A 20,745-nucleotide genomic window follows, 5' to 3' on the forward strand; every position below is an offset into this window, starting at 1 on the left:
ATTGCAAACACCTCAAAAAGGTCAATAAATAATGGATAAAATGGGTACAACCTCAGAAGGCCAGCAGATGGACTACAATGGTAAAATGGGCACAAGACACCAAAACAGAGTTCTGAGTGTCCTGGGAAACAAGTCCCCCTGTCTGGTGGGAAGGTCACAATGTCTGGTGAGAACTGCATGTGAATGATATCACCTCAAAATACTTAGTGATTAGTGAGAACTAGTAGGATGCCTATGTTGTAAACAAAGTTGTCTTGATATAGGAAGTGGATAAAAAGTAAATCAGGATCACATAGAGGTATATAGTTTCTGTTCAAGAGCTATTTCCTCACTCAAGAAATCTACTATTGCTATCTTCTGTGTCTACAGTTAGGACCCGTGATGTTTGCTAGCTCTAGGATCAGCATTCTTAGCCATCAATGGACTCATTTACAACCCTCTACTTGGCCTGTAGGTGTGACCATCCTCGACCATAAGGAATCGCTGATGACAGCAGTTAGGACCCAAAACGATGCGACAAAAGAGCAGTATATGACAAATGTAAACAGAGTCCCTTAAGGATACCAAGACTCACAGCCTTGCTTGAGCAAATATGCATAAAACTGTGCACTAACCGCAAGGTATACTGTGAAACAGAATGCCAAAAACCTGACGATTACAGCCCAATTGCATCTTTATAGCACAGTCCTGAAGGGCAAGCAGCCAGAGAGGCAGCCTGCAGGTGGTGGGGGTGGAGACTGATTGGAGAGTCACCTGCCCAGCAGAGGGCTGGATTGGAGCTATATACGGTCAGGAAGTCTAGCCCTGAGAGCCAAGAATAAAGGAGCTCCTGGCTCCAGAGTAGCAGGGATCCTGAAATAACATTGAAACTGGGTAAGTGACCCTATAGGCCTTGGAACAGGAGACAGCTGCCTGGGCAGAGAGAAGGGCTTGTTTGTGCAGGCAGATGTTCCTTGTTTTATGTTAAGCCCAGAGAGTTTGGGTGTCTGCTAGAGGGCATAAGTGTTTTAAGTTACACCGGTGGTTTAGCCTTGAGCCCTGCTGGGTACGGCTCAAGGCCTACTCAGAGAGCCAGTAGCCCAGGAGGGACTTTAGACAAAGACTGCCAAGGCTGGGGGAGCCTGGTGGTCCCAACCAACCAAGGACCAGGGCCAGGGCTCAGAAGGGGCTATGGCAAGAGACCGGAGTCTGGGGGGGGCAAGTTGGCCCAGAAAGCCTGGAGGTCTCAACTGACCTGAGGGTGGGGCCAGGGCCCAGGAAGGGCTACAGGTCCAGGAGGGACCACAGCCAGGGAGTGCCAGAGCTGGGGAGCCTGGTGATCTGTATTGGTCCAGGAAGACCCAAAGGTTCAAGAGGGACCACTGCCACTGACAGAGCCAAGACCCACAGGCAGGGAGGCTAAAGCCTAGAAGCCAGGTCCTGTACTGTGGGCCTGGACTAAAGGGCCCAGTGAAAGCATTGGGGGAGGAGGCCAATAAGGCCGAGACCCCTACAGAGTGAATAACAGTACAACACCCATGAGGCATGGTGTAGGAGAGGATGGAGACACGCAATGAGCCCTTAAGGCTACAAGTGCCCTGTAGGGGCATATATTAGCCCTTAAGGCTACTGGTGACTTGCAGAGGCACGGGCAAGCTGAGAGGGACCACTGAGCTGAAAGGCCAGAGCAAGACTGTGGAGTCCAAGAGGGACTTGATTGGACTAAGGCTCACTCTAACGCTTGTGGGTAGCTTCTCTTATTTAACCTTCATTAAGAACAAGGCGCGGCGGGAAAGCAAACAAGGGAGGGCTACTTTAGAGACTGAGCCAGCAGGAGTTATGTGGCCACAAGAGCTGTCATGACTGCCCCTGGGGCCAAACATTACAGCAATTAGGAGGTAAAATTATGCTGGAACAAGACAAGTTAATTCCCAAACAATTTCAGAGGCTGCATTTGAACTGAATGCATGAATTTGAACTGAATGATTTCACAGACTGAAAGATCATGTCATGCTAGAGCATAAACACAGATTTGTAGGTCAGCCTTACCTTGGTAATTCATGTTCACAATTCACAATCATACATAGAGAATGAAGTTTAGTATGGCTTGAAAAAAAATCATTTTCTGCTATCTCCTCTCTCTTTTTCAAAGACTTCTCAGTCAGATTACTTACTCTGGCCTTTCTTCATCTTCTCTCCACTATGTCTTAATGGGAAGATTATTTATTGTTTTAGGGATCCTTGATACCTTACTACAAATAGAACAGCCTGTGCTCCAAGTAGGACTGCCACCTTTTCATTTGCTAAAGAAGAGACCTGAAACAACAGAATGTTCTTTGGTTTGTGGTGATATAACCCAATAATAATAGTAAAAATGTTTCAAAGAACTTGTACCAAAAAGGAAACATTTCTTCAGGTATTCAAAGCTCATTTCCTACACTTTCAATGCATTTGCTTTTAATGCAGTATGAAGGCAGCTCTCTCACATCCTGTAAAGCCAAAGACATTCTTACAGGGTATTTTTCAAATGGGCTCTCAGCTTTTCTATCACTTTCTGTTTGTGGCCTGAGCTGCAGCACTTTCAAGCACTTGATTCATGTAGCTGTGCAGACTGTACAAAAGTATTCAGGAAAAGATAGATCTCTCACTTGTCAGTTTGTTGTGAGCCTGATCACCAGCCTGTCAGAAGGTTACCCATCAGGATCTGGGTGGCCTGCGCATGTGCTATATCAGCATACCATCTGTGCTGCTGCTGCTGGCCGTGTGCGTCTCCTAGTGATCTCATTCTTACAGAAACAACAACTGCAGACCTGGTTCAAGAGACAGAAGCTCTACTATGTTTATTGTCTATAAAAAGCTTCACACCCACAACCAGCTGGTACATGGTTCTAGCCAAGATATCTGCAGCAAGGTATGGGTATCATGGGCAGACATCCCCTCCCCTCCCATCCTCACTGCAGAGCAAGTCATAATGACTCTTAGGCCGCCTTTTATATACCAATTGAGGCAACTTTTCTTTACATCATCCACATCCTAGTTCTCACAAATACAAAAGCAAATCTCTCAGGCCCCCTCTACATGTGCAGGTAAAACTAATGCAGGAGTTCCCAACCCCCAGGGAGCAGCTCAGTGCCAGGCCGCGAAAGGTTGGCTGCCGGTCCGCAGGAGGGATGGCTGCTGGACTGGAAGTAACCCCGGACCGGCAAAATGCAGACTGGAAGTGACCGGCATGCTGCGGACCAGCAGCCAACTCTTTTTTATACTGAGTATAAAAAAGGGTTGGCTACCTGCCCGAGTATACTAGTCACTGCTGGTCCGCAGTTTGCCAGTCACTTCCAGTCCACAGCTTGCCAGTCCATGGTCACTTCCGATTCACGGTTTGCCAGTCCTCAGCCTAAAAAGGCTGGGAACCCCTGATCTAATGCAGAATCCACATAATCACACCTCCTGCCATGCCACATGTGCATGGCAGGAGGCACAATCGTGGAATTGTGCATTATATCCCGTTGCACCTTATTCTTGGTGCCGGGGGAGCCTGATCCCAGGCTTCCACTGTACTGGAAAGAAGCAAGCTCCTGCTGCTGCTGGGACCACCCCCTCCCCCGATTGAGAGGCTCCCAGCTGCAGGGATGTCCCATGCACTCCTGGGGCTAGGGAATTGCAGCAGCCACATACCCCAAAGCTCAGAGAAGAAAGAAATTGTGAGCCTTGCGGATCATGGCAGCTGCAGTCCCCCAGGCCCAGGGGTTTCATGCTGGGCATGGTGCACCTTTGTGGCTGGGAGCCCCATCAGCTGATGGGACTCCCAGCTGCAGGGGAGACCCTGCTACCTGTGTGAGTTAAAGCTCAATAGCAGCCAGCTATAAAGCTAATGCACATTTTCAAGGTCTGCCTTAATAGCTAGTTGGAGCTTTTTTGTCTTGTGATAAGTACTTTGCAGGTGTAGCTGGTCTCAAGATAACTGTTGAATTAACCAGTTAATGTAGAGGAGGCCTCACTAACATCATGCATGACCCAATTCAGACCAGATGAGAAGGTTGCACTAACTAGAAAGACACGTTTACCAGGTCATCCTGATCCTTATTTTGGTGTCCTCTCCAATCTTATCAATCACTCTTTATCCATTAGCCTTGTGAGGAGCCTATATGGTTTAACAATCTAATTTTACAAGCAATTTTTCATCTAAGCCCTACACAAACCCTATATGTTAATGCCTTGTCCTTTTCAATGAGGCTTTCATTGGTCAGTGCTATAGCAGAGCCTTTGTGTGATTTGCATATGCACTGATGAATGGTTGTATTCTCACTCCAGTATGCCACAAAACATTGCTGTATTCTTCCTCCATGAATATAACACACTACAGGAATTCTTCCACCTGCTTAGAAGAGTTTGAAATTCTTTATATAGATTGTAAAATTTCTGGTATCATAGTTCATTTGCTGACATCAGTGCTACCTAACTTAGGTAAGCACAGTAGCAAGGCCCCTGGCATACAGCCCCAGCCTGTTTGCTCTATATCTGGCACCTAGTACATTCTCCCACCTCTCCTGCCATGCCTTGATGTTACCAATGATAGGTCTGGGAGAGTGCCTTCAAATACCTTGACTGCTAGTCCAGAAGCCCCTTTTCCTGGTGAGGAGATCTCTATTTCTCTATTGCTGGGTCCTCAGGCCCGCCTCACAGTCCCTTTGGGCCCTGCCATAGTCTACATGTGGTTGCTAGGTCCTGCCATAGCCTGCATGTGGCTTGCCTGCATTGTCTTCAGCAGGAACCCTCCGTGGCCTCCTGCCCCTTCAGCCACTCCATGCCTCACAGCTCAGAAAGAATAGCAAACTTAAACCCATAATTTTCTAATTTAACTTAAACTCCACCTGGGGTCTCCATACTGTTACTAGGCCCTCTTCCCCACTCTGCTAGCACCCTCCTAGCCTTTAGAATACATTCCCTAACCTACACTTTTTTCTGTCCCCACAGCTTTAGCTGACAGCAACTCCTTTCCTTTGTGACATAGGGGCTAGATTGAAGCCCCCTATCAGAACCTATGCTCCACCCCCTTCTAGTCACCTGAACTCTGATCCTCCAGGCCAGACTCAGGGTCTTCGCTTTTTTTCTAATTAGCAGGCTTATTGCCCTGACCTGTCTCTTTATCCTAAACAGGCTCACAGCATTGCAGCTAGCCCTCCTGAAAGCCATATCCCTTTGCCTGCCCTTTGTGGGCAACCTACAATCCTTTCAGATCATGGCGTATTCATGAGAAGCCACCCAGACCTTCAATGCATATGCCTAGGCAGGAGGGTTCGTTTTTTGGGGGGGTTTTAGGGGAGTGGAGCTTCCCAGACCCTCCAACCTCTTTTTAGGTCACTGAGACAGAATCCAAAGGCCAGACTGAGTCCAGATATTTGGTACCTCCATGGCTATATTTGTATATGCGTGCCTGCCCCTTGTAGTACTGCATTTACTTACTTCGAATAACAGGTGTAGAGGTGCCCTGTTACAAGCACATGGAGGTCGTGGGCACTACAGTTTGCTTTCAGCAATTTAGCTGTAAAATACAGAATTTGTCCCATAATTAACTGGTGCATCATCAGCTGCAAAGGACACTAAATTTTGCATTCCAAGCCAGTCATACAGCCTTGTGCATATTTTGACCCTTATAGTATCATTTTTCCCTCAGAGTCTTTGTAAAAAAAGCCTTGTAAAACTCAGCAAACTTTTCCCAACACCACTGGATACAGCTGGAAAAATCTGACTGTCATTGGCTATGTAAAATGACTTGCTGTTTTTAAAATTATCCAGCAGCAACCCAACTGAGTAGAGAACAAAAATATTTTCCATGGTGCTCTCAGAATTTGTCCTTCTGTAATTAATCTGTTTACTCAACTTTGATAAATCTGAAAATACCTTTAAGCTTTCAGCTTCATCCTGTAACCAAGCAACAAGTGCAACACACATACAATTTCAGAAGCAATGGCACTGGTCACCTCAGGAGAATCTTCTTTGTGAAATATTTGGGCAACCCCTCCCTACCAGTCTTCAGTCTCACTGCCAACAGATGTTTGTGTGTGCTACTGTGCTTTCTAACAGCACCAAAATCTCCACTTTTCACATAAAAATGACAGTGGATACGTGGACTAGACAGTAGTTCCTGGGCCCTTATCTTTTACAATCTATTTTATAAATTCAAGATCCAAGAGCTACTCATCCCAGAAATAACAGCCCTTTCTGTTCTTTGGAGTGTCTCACGGATTTTGTTTCCCTGCAGTGTTAATGTGCATGTGGGCATGCAGATTGAGCATGCACAGCAAGCTGGGCACTGATCTCAAGCCTTTTAGACATACCATCATCCAAGTCCCTAACATGTAGGTAACCTAAAACCACGACTAGTGGGTATTAAGACAGAAGACGCAGGTCCTAGCATGTTGTATCCAAAGTAGATAAATGATTAGGATGCTCACTTGGAATAGTCGAGACATGCATTTTGGGTCATCTTTGCCTAAAGGGTATTTGGACTTGTATTGGTCTGAGTGCCTACCCCAGTGCTTTAATGACCAAGCTACAGGTTAGACATTATCCAGACTGCTCTCCAGTGTTTGTTTGGAAGCTCACATGCTGGGTAGCCAGGAGAGAAAGATATGTAGGACCAAGAGGAAGAGAACAAGGCAAAAAGCATGTACCTCAGCAAGATAGCGGCTGCCCTGTAAGGGAAGGGCAACTAGCCTGAAGCACTACTCTCCATGAGGCACAAACTTCCTCACTGAACTGCTCCCCAACTATTTTTTTCAATGACAAATAAATCAAAGGGGAAGTAACTCAGCTTCAAAAGCAGTGCCAAAATGGGGTCTGAATAACGCCTGACTTGTGACATTATAGTTAGAGCACTTTGCTGTAGGGTGAACACCTTTTCAAAATGGAAAAGTGGGACACATGCCCTGCCCTGCCCTCTCCCCCCTCCCCCCCCCCCGAGGGTGGCATGGCTGGAGCAAAGCTGAACGGAGCCCATGGTGGGCAAGGGAGAATGCAAGCTGCCCACTGTGGGGCTTGGGGCTCTTGACCCTGCTGCCTTCCCCCTGGGGGCCTCTCTGGGTGAGCGGGTGGGGACCAGCACAGGAGGGCAGAGGGGTTCAGTCCTGCTGCTGTCGCCGCCACCAGGAGCCCCATGCCAGTCATGCCAGTATGGTGAGATGCTTCCTGCCTGCTGGGTAGCAGCAGGGGCGGTAGCAAAGAGTTGTGCCCAACCCCCCCACCAGTGTTGGGTGGTCCACGATCTCCCCTGGCCACTGCTGATGCTGCTGACACTGCCTGCAGGTGGTCACTGCTTACCACCCCCCATCCTCCCCCCGACGCCGACAGTGCCGGCAATGTCTGCATGAGCTCTGTGCTTACTGCCGCCAGGCTCCCGGAACTACCACCACAGTCACATCACTGCCAGCGCAGCCGTGCCCCCCGCAACAGCTGCCAGGCGCACGTGCCATTCTTGGCAGGGAGCCCTGAGCCTGCAACGGGCAGCCCACATCTGCTCCCATGCCACACACAGATCTGGAGGGGCACCTGCCTCCCCCCATTTCCCCCTCCCTGGTAGTGCATGCAGCAGCAGGAAACCAGCCTCCCCCACACTCCCCAGATGAGCCACCCATGGCTCTGTCCTGCTCCCAGCCAGCCCCACAGCTGTGCATTCCTGCCCCAGCCCCAGGCACTACCCCAGCTGGGCAGCACCCCCAGCCTCAGCTCCAACTCCAGCTGCCAACCCTGCCCTGCCCCACTCCCTCCCTCACCACAGGTACCTCAGTTTCCCCCACCCCCTCCCCCGACTTACTTGCAGGCAGCTGGAGAAGCTGCGCTCCACCGCTGCCTGGCTGTATTGTTGGCTACATACATGTGTGCGAGCACATACATGTACATGGTGCCCCTTGCATCTCACTTCCCCCCACCCCTAAGCAGCCCCTTGCAGGCTGGAACTCTGCCAGTCTGCAAGGAGAAACTCACCCTTTCCCACAGCGAATGGAAAACCTGGACCCCTGCACATTATACTGGATGATAATCAATTGTGTCCAGGGAAATCCTGGACAAATCCTGTCCTGGAGTCATTCAGCCCAGGACCAGGACTTAACGTTCATATTTCAGGACTGCCCCAACCAGTTAAGGATTGGTGGTCTCCCTACTCTGCTGACGTATCAGGAAAATACAAAATCTAAACTCACTCTAGGGAAAGGGGGATAGGTAAAATCTTGGGTCTCTGGCTCCTCAGGTGACCACTGAGCTACTGGGGCTTAAAACATGGGAGGGCCCTTCTCCTCATTCAGGCTTACGCAACCAGAAAACAGAATCCCCATCTGTAAATGCCAAAAATGTCAGCGGGAAATACAATGCCACCTAGTGTCTAAAGCCTTATTTTAGGGTATGCACATTGTGGGTATGCCATAGGTATGCCATCAGTGTCATCTGAGTGACTCAGCAGAGCCAGAGCAAAGCATGAAACAATGTTTTGATTGTTTTTGTTTTTAAAACATCTGGCTCATTTCTACAAGGCTGCATGACAGAAGCAAGCTGTGCAGAAGGCAGGCTGAGATGCTCCATATTTTTGGTGCTGGATGAAAACAATTTACTAGGTCTTATAAACTCTATAAAGAAACCTTTCTTTAGTGCAACCCTACTCCTTTCAATACATTGAAACCAACAAGCAGCCCCCTGCAGTTTGTTCTTTGGTGTTACAAGTTTCAAGCTTAGTTCATCCTACTCCCTCTTCAAACTACCCTGCTTTAAAGACTTTCTTAAATAGTTGGTTGCTCTACTTGAAAGCCTTTTTCCTTTGAACTGTCTGTGTATCAAGACAAACAAAGCTCACTTGCCTATAGAGGTTTTAAAGCAGAAGATTTTTTTTTAAAGGAGAGTCATGAGGACAATGGAAACCTCCCAAAATGCAGGCATCTCCTTTGTGAGAACAAATGGGAAGTATTCTGGCAAGTTTTAATTAGCATCTGAACTGATCCCTGCTGTTCTGAGCCATAGGGAGTGTTGTCTTGGATGGTAGCTTGCTGCTGTAATTTCTGATACACAGGCTGCTGGACTGTGTGTTCTGAAAGGTTAACCCTAGTAGGCAGTCTTCCATATACCCAAAGGCAATGAAGAAAAAATTACCTGCATCTGTGTTTGGGGGATGAAAGTTCAGAAAGGTTTATTGTCCTCAGACAGTACACCAGCTGGCTGATTTAAAAAGTTAGCCCAACTTAGTGAAGCTTGCTTTTGACAGGTAGTGACACAGTACGTTATGTTATCCAGAGTTGCTAAGAGAGACAGGTCTTGCAGGACCTGTATTTATACTTTTGTGCTCCCTCTCTCCCCATACCAATTCTTCTATCAAGATGTTTATCTCTACTTGTTTTTTTTGTGGGAGGGGGGCAAAGTTTACACCCCTACACTTTGGTTCCCTGCCTCATTAGCAGGGATCTGGGTTTCCTGTTTGCCATGGGAAAACAAGGAAAGCCACGGATTTCCCTATTTTATCAGAGAAAAAACGGATTTTACCTTTTAGCAGAGAAACCCGCGGATTTCCTGCTTTTGCAAAGAGCTCTGCAGACTGGCAGAGTTCCAGCCTGCAAGAGCTAATTACAAAAAGGGCAGGAAACTTCCAACCCTGTCTGGAGGGGGACAGAGAGGGGGAAGGGTGGGGCCTGGGGCTCTTAAGTCACCCAAGGCTTGGCTCAGTCTCACTTTCCTTCCTGGCACCTGTGAGGTAAGTGGGGCATGCAGCGGGTTGGGGGGGTTGTGGGTCAAGGCTGGAGGGCACCGGCAGGGCTGAGGGGAAGCTGGCTGGAGGCTGAAAGAGTGGGAAGGTGTTAGAGAAAGACATGGAGTGCCTGCCTGGCCAGCGGCATGTGGACAGCAAGCAGGGCGCTATTGGCCCAAGTGGGCTCTACACCTCCATATGCGACTTCCCTGAAGGGCCAATAGCGTGCCGCTCCAGGTCCACACACCACCGGCCAGGCAGGCACTCCTGCGGGAAGCTGACTAGGGGCTGAGGGAGCGGGGCGGTGTTAGGGAAATCCCCACATGGAGTGCTCGCCTGGCCGGCAGCCCATGGACCTGGAGCAGCGCAGTATCAGCCCTTCAGGGAAGCTGCACACGGAGGCGCAGAGCCTGCTTGGGCCAATAGCACTTGAGCCTTTTGGGTGCTTGGGCAGTGACTGCACAAGCTTGGAAGTGGTTGAAAAATGCACTTGCATAATCTTGGCTTGGAAGGCAAAATTAATGCTTGCATTGGAAAGGCAAGCAACGCCATAGCTAAACTTCAGAAGAGAGTTTGGAAAAAATGGAGCGCTCTATTAATAAAGATATCTGTCTCCAGCATTTGTGTACTTAGCTCTCTATTGTATGGCAGTGAAACACAGACTCCTTATGCCAAGGAAGACAGAAAACTGAACAGTTTCCATCTTAGATGTTTCCACCATATCCTGAGCATGACATGATGTGACAATGACATGATGTGACAAAATCTCCAACTTTGTTCTGGAATGGGCCAAGATACCTAGTATGTTTGTGCTCCTGAGACAGACACGCCTCTGTTGGTTAGGACATAAAACATATAAGCAATGGTGGAATCCCCAAGGACATACTCTGTGGTGAGAGGGCCATTGGCAAATGTGAACTTGGACAGCCAAAACTCCGTTTTGTTGATGTTTGCAAGAAAAACCTTCACAAGCTGTGCATCAGTGGTCAATGGTGGGAATCAATTGCTTCAGACCACTGCAAGTGGAAAGCCACTATGAAGCAGGGCGTACATTGCTTTGAGACGGAGCGGGTCAATGATAAGATAGAGAAGAGGTGTCAGAGGCAGGCAAGACAAGATGATATTTGGCATGCCAGTGCAAGCGTAATCAAGATTGGATGTGCATCTTGCTGGAAGGTCTGCTTATTGCACATCAGACTCCTCAGCCACTCAAGAAGCTGCGGTGCTTCCTGGTAACCTACCAAAAGGCGCAATATCCATGGTCTTAAATTAATAGAATCGGACTAGACAATTTGTTAAGATACTAATTGAGGACAGCTGAGTATGGGTGTAGAGAGTACTAAGGATATGGACATTTTAACATTTTAAAAGGAAGGGTAAGCTGCAATTCAGGAGCAGACATCAGGCATTTTAATCTAACTGTTATGTCTGCATGATGCAGTAGCAATGCAAATAAGGTAAATCAACCTAACTTTGACCCTAAATGAAAGAGGGTTAAGGTTGTACTGCTTTTGCTACACCTGTATTGCTTCAAAATCATGCAAACCTAGCAGCTGCAACCTAATAGTTTTATGTCAACATCCTTTGATTCTGATACAGCCCTGTTTGACACCACTCTTGATTTTGAATTCTTCTGAACATGACCCATTGAACTGCGCCATTCCACACACACCAACACGGAAAGATATGATGGTGCTCAGGTGCTTAGGAGGACAGCCAATCTTCTTCAGGATTAGGAAAAAAACCCATCTCTGCTGACAAAATTTAAAGTTTTGGTGAGATCAACAAATGTTATGTACAGAGATTGTACTTTTCTTGTACCTGTCTCTAGGAAAATATTATATCCATTGTGGATCTACTGGATCTGAAACCATTTTGAAACTCAGGGTAGACTATGTCCACAAGTCTCTGCAGTCTTAGCAGGACACCTTTGGCAAACAGCTTCCAAATGATGCAAAATAAGGGTGTACCACAATTGTTATTGCAGTCATTTATATAACCTTTGTTTTTCTACAGTCTGACTATGCTTGCATCCTTCATGTCTTGAGGAACTGCACCTTCTCTCCAACACATACAAATTAATTTGTGCAAATGGAGGAGGAAGATGGATTTCCCTCACTTAACTTCAGCTGGTATGTAATCTGCACCTAGGGCTTTACCACAAGCAAGCTGATCAATGGCTTTTTCTACTTTATCTACAGTAGGTTCATGGTCCAGCACTGTCAGGGTTGAGAGGTCTTCAAGTGCATCGAAATCAGTGTCACAGACCACATTTTCATGAGTAGAGTTCCGAGTAATGTTCAATTCATCAATCCATCTGATTATTGTGGTCACTGGTGACTTCACTTGTGAAGGATTTTAAATGGGTGGACACCCTTGAAACAGGCTCGAGAGCTTTTCTGATGCCCCCATACATTGCTTGTGTGTTGTCTTGGTCAGCAGCCTTTCAGATACTTTCACTCAGTTGTAGCCAATAATCGTTCGCACACCATCTCACTGTACATTTGACATTTTGCCTGATCTCTCAAAGCGCCTGCAAGTTGGAGTGGCTAGGGTCACACATTTTAAGGAGCCCAAAACATTTCTTTTCTGAGTGGGATAATTTCAGATGAGTTCTCATCAAATCAATAATTTGAGCTGAGATGCAAGGTACAACAAGAGTCCAAGGCAGTTTCATAGACGGCCCCTTTGAGCTGAACCCATTTCTTCTCAGCAGTATTACACAGCTTAAGATACGATAAAGCCCCAGAGAGTTTTGATAAAGTGAAATGATGCGTCTGTCTTCAGCTTTCAGTCATGTGGGATTTATTCATAGCAAGGAGGGTTTCTTGCTCTTTTACGGTTTCCTGGGATGCAATTTGACTTTAGTGCATACCATCACAGTCAGCACTCTGATAGGATCACATGATGATTACATCACAGAAGTCTTGTGAGCAGGTGATGCCATGGTCCAGATCAACAGTGGCACCAAGATACTTTGGTGCTGAGATTTCACATTAAAGAAATAGTTCATTATACATAGCTCATTGCATGAACATAGCTTAGGCAAACCTCTGTTTTCATTCATTTTGCCTCCACCATTGGTGCTCAGTGAGGCTATGCAGTGCGCTCAGAGTCAACCCTTGTGTTGAAGTTTCCAAGCAGAACTAATTAAGACACTAAGCTCATGGTAGAAACAGTGAGAGTTGGAGCATATGCACATAAGAGTTTGACAGGACCAGAAGCAGTAGTGAGTTGAAGTACTATTAATCTTTCAGAGCCTGTTTGGGGGTTGTATTGCAAACAGCAGTTTATTTTTGACTGCAAAGCCAACACCACGCTCTCCCATTTCTTCAGGCTAGAAAAACTAAGGTGTCGTTTTTCTCTTCCAGGCAACCAGTGCCTGGTAGCCTGGTCTCTTATAGAGTGATGATATCAACATTCAGTCTCTGCAGTTCTGCGTCAATGACTGCAGTTTTGCATGCATCATCAGTGGTTTGGAGATTGTCAGATACACATGAGGTTCTTGTACATACGTTCCAAATTCCAATCTGTAGGATTGAAGATGTTTTCCTTGTATTTTTGTAGTAGCTGGTGGTACATGATAGCAATCTAATTTCAAGTTGAATCTTTAAGCTCCAAGCACCCATGGAAGCAGCAGACTGTGGCAGGAAAATGCCTTATTGGCTGGGGACTGCCCAGTTTGAGGTGGGCAGTAGTTTTCCAGTAAGGTGCAATGACCTCTTCTACCCTGAGATAACCACTGGCACCTGGATCTATGCCAGTCAGTCTGTGGCTTATAACCAGTAATTGTTGACTCCTGTTTAAATGTATTGGCAAAACTGGAGTAACCTCTCCAGGGTGCAAAAGCCTGGGCATGTGCTAGGTGATCAAGTGTTGCCCAAGTATCAGAATCACCCTTTGACTTTGTTGACTTATCCACTGGAAAGGTAGAACCAATAAGATGTGGGGCTGGAAAGTTGTTGGAGCTGCTGGAACGAAGATTAAATAATCACCTAACTGCCTTACAGGCTCCACTCCAGATTTTCTTTCAGGATTTACTCCCTTAAGCAATCAATCCACAAGGCAGTGGCTGTAGTTACTGTCTTCTTCTTCTGCCAGCTTTGCCACTGGGAAATGTCCTCTTCCACTGCAGATGCCATTGTGATGATCAGAGGACAGCTCTTAATGATGAGAGCTGTCTGTACTTACTATGTTCAGCCCATTGGCAAAAGTGGTTGCCATAAGTGCAGCATGTGGAGCCATTAGTAAAAGTTGGATGCGAGTGAGGACCAGTGATCCCAAACCACCTTAACAAGATGTTGCTGTTTGAAAAACAAAAGGTTCTACCCCCCCACCCAAAATACCCCATTTTTCAGAAGTGCACAATTATATACTATCAACCTAACTTGTGCTCTCATGAGGTCATTTGCAGCACACTGGCAGAGGGATCTTGAGAGGGGGCAGTAGGCATGGTGGCCATTTTAAGTTGGTATGGAGCCACCGGAAGATGTTTCTGCCACGTTGTGGCCATGGGTGCTGGGTGAGGGCAGGGGTGAACCAGCCTCCCCAGTGTGGGGAAGGGAAAGCTTGGGCCAGGCTGGGAAAACAACTCCTGTGAAACCTGCTATTTTTGATAACCATTTGCTGCAGAGTCATCTCCTAAGCATAGGGCAGGGGAAAAAAGTGAGAGCTTGGGTCAGAGGAGGAAACTTGCTCCCACAGAAGCTGCCCCCACCTTTGCTTTCTGTTCTTGTAAATGCTTATGTTGACCAGCTGGTATTTCAGCCCTATTACACAAAATGATTGAATGCTAGGCAGTAGCCAGATCTTTAATTAAACAGTGCATGAGAAGATTCTAAAGGCACCAAAATCAGGATGAACAAACCCAGAAACCAGAGTCAAAAGAGCAACCCACACCTTCATCACAAGCCCAGAAAAACATGGACCTAATAACTTCCCAAAGTTCCAGCATCCATTACTGCTGTGCCATGCATGTGAATACAGTGCAAGTCCAGCATGACTGTGGTGCATGCATGCAGTATGTTCCCAGGTTGCAGTGATGCCTGTTGCTATGTGAAAGGGTAGCCAACTGCTGACTACCACTGTTGGATGTTGGTTCCAGCCATGGGGTATGCACGGCTGACAGCTGTGGAGTGCTTATTTCCATCTCAGCAGAAGAACCCTGTGGGGGCATGACACTGGATAGCAGCATCTGTCCCCTGGGGCCTGCGGTCAGTGTGGCTGGAACATTATATTGAAGGGTGACAAGAAGTGCACCAAGGATGCTCTCAGTCTGCAGGGTCAATACAGACGTGACAATTCATGGATGCCTTCTCATCCCTTTTAGACTTCAATAGTGACTCCATTGTCTGTTGTGTAGAGGGTCTGGGCCTCTGAATGCTGCCTGGCAAGCCACAAGGTAGAGAGTCGGGACTGCTGGATCCCATACCTGACCATCACTATGTGCTGGCAATCATATAGCTGCTCTTTCTCCTGCCACTCCCTTGCCTCTTTGACCCAGGACCAGCTATCCTCCACCAAAGAGCCCAGGTCATGTTCATGTATGTGTGTGGCTCTTCCTCTGCCTGGATGCTTTCTGGGCCCCAGTCTCTGCCTACATTCTTTGGCCATAACAGGATGCTGTGGTGCCATCACCATCATTTGTAGGTGTCAGCCTAAAAGGAAAGCATAGAAAATAGAAGTTCATTGTTTTGCTCACCATTGCCCTGATACCACAAAGAACTTAAAAGACCATCCAGTCAGTACACAAGATTATTTGACCTACTGACTCTCAACAAAGTAAGTTCAATCTCCCCTCTGCTCTCCTTGCACTTGGAAAACCAGGGGGTTTCCTTAGACAGGCAAATGCTTACATTGCAGGGGTACAGAAAGGGCCACTGGGCACAAGGGATCATGAATTGCTTGGTACTGAGCTGGCCACTTAGAGAGTGTAGTGATGTTGGCAGCGTGCAGTCTGCTCTTATAGGCAGTCATAAATATTGATCAGTGGTGGGACCCTTAACAGACTTTATCTACAACCATAGGATACCTTCAGTCTGCCCAGTGTGACCCTGATGCAGCTGACCCCACTTCAGAGGCAGGAGTTGTTCACTGTTGTGAAAGGTAGCCCAATGATCTTTGCTGTATTGGTACTGCAAGAAATGGTGGTCCCAGATTACTTTAACTCATGGAAAAGGATGACCTGCTACAGTGGCTCTGCAGTGTAGGGGTCATTAACTGTCAGGGAGCATCTGATGGTATACCTGACCAGCCACTCTGTCACAGAGCAACTAGGACATGATCAAGATCACCACACATCTGTGTCTAGCTTAACGGGCAGCTACTTACTGGCACAAACACTCAAAAGGCTGATGCTGCACTGCCTCCTCCATCCCCCCCTACCCTCACACAGGGGGTGACACAGTGGGACACTAGCACTCCAAGAACTTGGACACTAATATCTGCAACCATGAAAGAGCCCATAATGGTATGAGCTGTTTGATGGGCGCAATCAGCAATAGAACTTCAAATGATTTCTGGAAAAGAGGGGGCAGTCACCCATTCTCCCTCCCTCCCCTACTTTATGGATACTGGTACCCAGAGACCCTGGTTACCAACTCTAGGGTCTGGGGCCAGCAGGAGCTTTGACAAGCATTCTGAACTAGGCTTGCTGCACTGCATGACTATGAATGCTTTAAGTAACTGCAGGGCAGAAACTGTGCAACCAGTGGGGGTTGCACTGACCAAGAGATTACATTGCTGATTTACAGTAGTTTGCTTTCTTCTATCCTTGCTTACATGCTTGGCATGCATTGTTTTGCAATAAACTGCCTTTATTTTTTCCTATGATTTGTTTCCATGGGAGTGAAGGTAATCGTATCAAGTCTCTCCTGGGTTGTAGAGACAGAGTGAAGAGGGGCCACAGGATGATGGTTTTGGCTAATGGGACTCTCTTAATACACCCAGTGCCCCATTCAGGAATGGGTAGGACAGGATTTGGGTAAGTCACTGGTTCCTTGGTAGCAGTGACTGAGCAATTAGAAACTACCTAGCTGAGAGAAACAACCTAGCAATTAGACAACTACCTTGCTGAGAGAAAAGACCAGACAGGCAAGCCATTATATTCTCTGGTGCAATGCCTATTCATGCTGTGGGTCACTGCTGAAGTCTTCTGTGAGGACTGCATGCATTTGGTGCGCAGCTAGGAGGAGCAAGAAGAGTCTCTGTGGATATGGGCCAGCTATTGCTGTGCGAGGGTGGGCAGGCTGCATGAAGTGTTAAGTGAGCCATTATCCTAATCAGTCTTTGATCACTTTCAAGTTGAAAGGAACCCCAGTACAATGACCATTACAATGGTGCAATGACCATTATGCCTCTATAGTAAATTGGTCAATTTGACTTAAGTGGTACTGCCCCCAATGCACAGTATAACACACAGGGGGAGCAGGATGCTGGAACAATCACCTATTGAGGCCATGGGGTTCCAGTGCAGATCTACACTGTAATTACATTGGGGAAGAGAGCATTGGGGGGCACTGGGGCAATTCCCAAGTGTGGCTGAGGTGTTCCACAAAGAACATTTCATTTCCTCTCCTACCTGTTAGTGTTCTCTGGCCCTTCCCTACTGAATGAGCTGTAGGCTACAACTTACTATTCACAGGTAAGTGTTAGGTCATGATGTAGGTTGGGTCTTCTTGCACGCTAGGTCCTTATGACTGGGAGGAGGGCAGATTAACTACTGATAAGGAGTTCCATGAGGCCTGGAGCTGGCTGTGTACCTGTTGGCTCTGAAATACTGACCTGTAGTAGTAGGGCTGGTTGGGATGCTGAGGACAGGAAACAGCTGGCCACTTGAGGTCTGAGTCTAGATCAATGTCAAAGTCTGCACCGAAGTCCTCAACCTGGTTCATCTCCTGGGTCATTGCTGAAGTCTTCTGTGAGGAATGCATGAATTTGATCACAGTGACATCAGAGGCCTCGTTGCTGTGCTGGGTGATGCAGACCATGTCCATCACATTCTGGCACACCACTTCATCATTCACCATGAGGATACAAAGACCATCTGGTTTTAGGGGCGTGAATAGATAGATTTTCTACTGGCTTTCTACCTCTCCCCAAATGGCAATGAGATACATTTCTTCCTCCCTTGTCCACTTGGTGCCAAGCTTGGACATGATGTTGGATATGGATGGAGGGATCATGGTTAAAGGAGGATGGATAGATGGATGGATGAAGGCCAGTGGGGATTGATGGATGGACGGACAGAGGGATGAACCTTGGCTCATTAGGTGGTGCCTGGATTGGAGGATGCCCCCAGTAGATGCACGCCCCATTTAGATGCATGGTAAGTGAATGTGTGTGGTTGTTTGGGTGGGTGCAGTCTCCAATGCTGACCTCAAGCAGATGGTGGTCAAAAATGGCTTCCAAGTCACTGTGCAGGGTAATGAATAAGTAGGCAAGATCACTTCTGCCCTTTCACTTCCTGGAAATAGAGATCTGTCACCAGGGCAAGAGTGGCCCACACTGAGTTCTAGAGAGGCCGGAACTGGGGTGGAAACCATGTACTGTCAGATGTCTGGAGGACTGACTGCTTGGGACATTGTTCTACAACAAACATCAGATGCATTTTGTCATGTTCCAAGAGAAACTGTTACAATTTTTTATCCCCATGTGGATCTTTGGGCTTTGACCTGAGATACCAGAAAAGGGGGGTGAGAGGAGAGAAGGGGGCAAGGAAGGAAGAGTGGCTGGTAGCAAGTCAAAGCCCATACAGGCCTTGGATCATGGTGGCAGAGAAAAGGCTAAGGGCCTACATTTTAACCCACCTCTATGATTTCCTTGCCGCATTACCTTGGGAAAGCCAATTACATCATACACTAATAGACAGACTTTCAACTACATAACTGCAAACATAGAAATGATTAGCCATGTATATTGTTAAGGTAGAACCTGCCGGTCATAACAACAGAAATAATGAAACCAAAAACATTAAGCCTCTAAGGTGGTGACGTGGAATTATAATATCAGCATTTTCACTGTGGTCAATGTACAGTAAGCCAATCTATGCTCAGGCCAGGAGTCACAAAAATGCAGGGATCCTGATACTGGGGATAGCAGGGCTAGACCTGGTAAAATGTACTGAATGGAGCTATAGTAAAGCTCTGGCCTTTTGCCTCTGGGCTGTGATCTGCCATTATTTATCTTTAAATACGACTCTTCCCCAGAGAAGCAAACATTACAGTCAACTTGTGCTAGCAAACCCGCATTCTCTGTCTAGCCTACTTTCTCCCAGACCTTTAAATATGTCCAAAGCTAAAAGTTGATTACATTTGTAGCAGAGGCTAATTATCTTCTATTTAATTTGTGGTAGAATAAAATCAGCCCAGTGTGGCTTCTATTTTACTGTCCTATGATCCACTAACCCTAGGGGCTTTCAGGAACCTTAGTGGGCAGAAGCACATGCATTAGTAGCCAAATAATTGACTTTATTTCTTCAAAAAACAAAAACAAACCAACAAACAACAAGAAAGACTTAAGGAAGAAGCAGGAGGAATTCAAAAGGAGTTTGTTCAACATTTAGTGCAGTAATTAAATGTATCACTTGATAGGTTTAATTCATTACCCCATTATTTAAGGATCTCAGTTGCATGCAGACTATCATGAAAGACAAAGCGCCTAGAGATAGGAGGCTGGAAGTGGGAAGCTACCATCTAAGCTAGGCACAAAAGGCACAATCATGAAGCAATACCACAAATATCTCTCATCATGGCAACATCATAAACTCCTTATTCTGCCAAAACAACAAACAGAAGACCCCCCCCCCCCCAAATTCCAAAACTGTAATACCTGTGCATGCATAGGACCATGCCCATGACCATCACAATGTCCATATCACCAGAGCTATGAGTAGTGCAGATGACTGCTGGATGGTGCATTTTATTATGTCCATTAGTACTGCCCCAAAACAATATAAACAACATAACCAAAACAAGCAACCAAGGAAGAGGCTCAATCTTGAGGCTTGAAAAAGCCTGCTAAATGTGATAATCTCCAGAAGTGCCTCAGTGAGACAGTCTCCACACTCCCTGATGATGATCTAGACAGTACTGATAACTGGAAGAGCCTCAAGAAAGAAATACACAATGCATGTGAAGAACCCCTAGGCTTCTCCACAAAGAAACATCAGGACTGGTTTGATGAGAATGATACAAGTTCTCAGGACAGAAAAAGGAGAGCCTCCAAAGCTGGACAGAGTGATATCAGCTCCCAACAGAAGCAAGACACTTACTGTCACATTAAAGCTGGGACTCAAAGGAAAATTCAAGACTGAAAAAGTGGTGGGAGGACAAAGCAAAAAAGATTTAAAAGTCTGGTTACAGCTATGACATGCAAAGTTCTTCAGCTCAAACCAAAGCTATCTATGGGCCAAACACGAAAGAAGCTAGCCCCCTGAGGTCCAAAGATGGAACAACACCCTAAGGACAGCTCCACCATCAACATATAGTAGAAGATGCATGTTTAAGACCTCCTGAACAAGGATTCTAGTGTTGTAGACAAAAACACTAAAGCAATTCCACAACACCATTAAGGACTACTTTTGCAGATCCACCAACTTATCAAGAGGCCTTGAAAGCCATTAAGCAGTTGAACTACAAGCATGTGGTTCTGATGGAACACCAGCTAAAATTTATAAGCAAGGTGGGAAAAACCTCTCTCAACAACATTGTTATGAAACTCTGGAAACATGAAGATTCCCAGTGATTGGAGAGATACCAGAATCATTACCATATTCAAGAGAGATAGACTGGGTTGCAGGAGTAATTGTAGTATTGTTCCTGTCCACAGCTGGGAAGATCCTCAACTGCATTTTCCTCAATAGACTCACTTTCTTGCTGAGGAGATTCGACCCAAGTCCCAACCTGGTTTCAGACAACTCAGAGGTAAAATGGACATGATCTGTGCTGCTAGATAGCTGCAGGGGAAGTGCCATGAGCAACACTGAGATTTTTACCTGGCCTTCATTGACCTGACTAAGGCCTTTATGCAAGCAACAGAGACCC

General features: G+C 46.7%; 1 protein-coding gene across 11 annotated transcripts in view; it reads right to left on the bottom strand.

The window, feature by feature from the left end:
• PCGF3 (polycomb group ring finger 3) overlaps positions 1 to 20,745 on the bottom strand; it is a 190,510-nt gene that overhangs the window by 35,940 nt on the left and 133,825 nt on the right. For 6 of the 11 annotated variants that reach the window (XM_059724534.1, XM_019490676.2, XM_059724529.1 and 3 more), the window contains 2 exons: positions 17,486 to 17,619; positions 14,501 to 15,360 (listed from right to left, as the gene is read on the bottom strand). The exons of 4 other annotated variants lie outside the window; for them this stretch is intronic. In XM_059724534.1, the coding sequence (XP_059580517.1) occupies positions 15,300 to 15,360; positions 17,486 to 17,619 (195 nt within the window). In that variant the 3' untranslated portion in view covers positions 14,501 to 15,299. One more of the 11 variants, XM_059724536.1, reaches the window with a different exon arrangement.

Source organism: Alligator mississippiensis, chromosome 3 (assembly GCF_030867095.1).
Source record: "Alligator mississippiensis isolate rAllMis1 chromosome 3, rAllMis1, whole genome shotgun sequence".
Classification (NCBI taxonomy): Eukaryota; Metazoa; Chordata; order Crocodylia; family Alligatoridae; genus Alligator; species Alligator mississippiensis.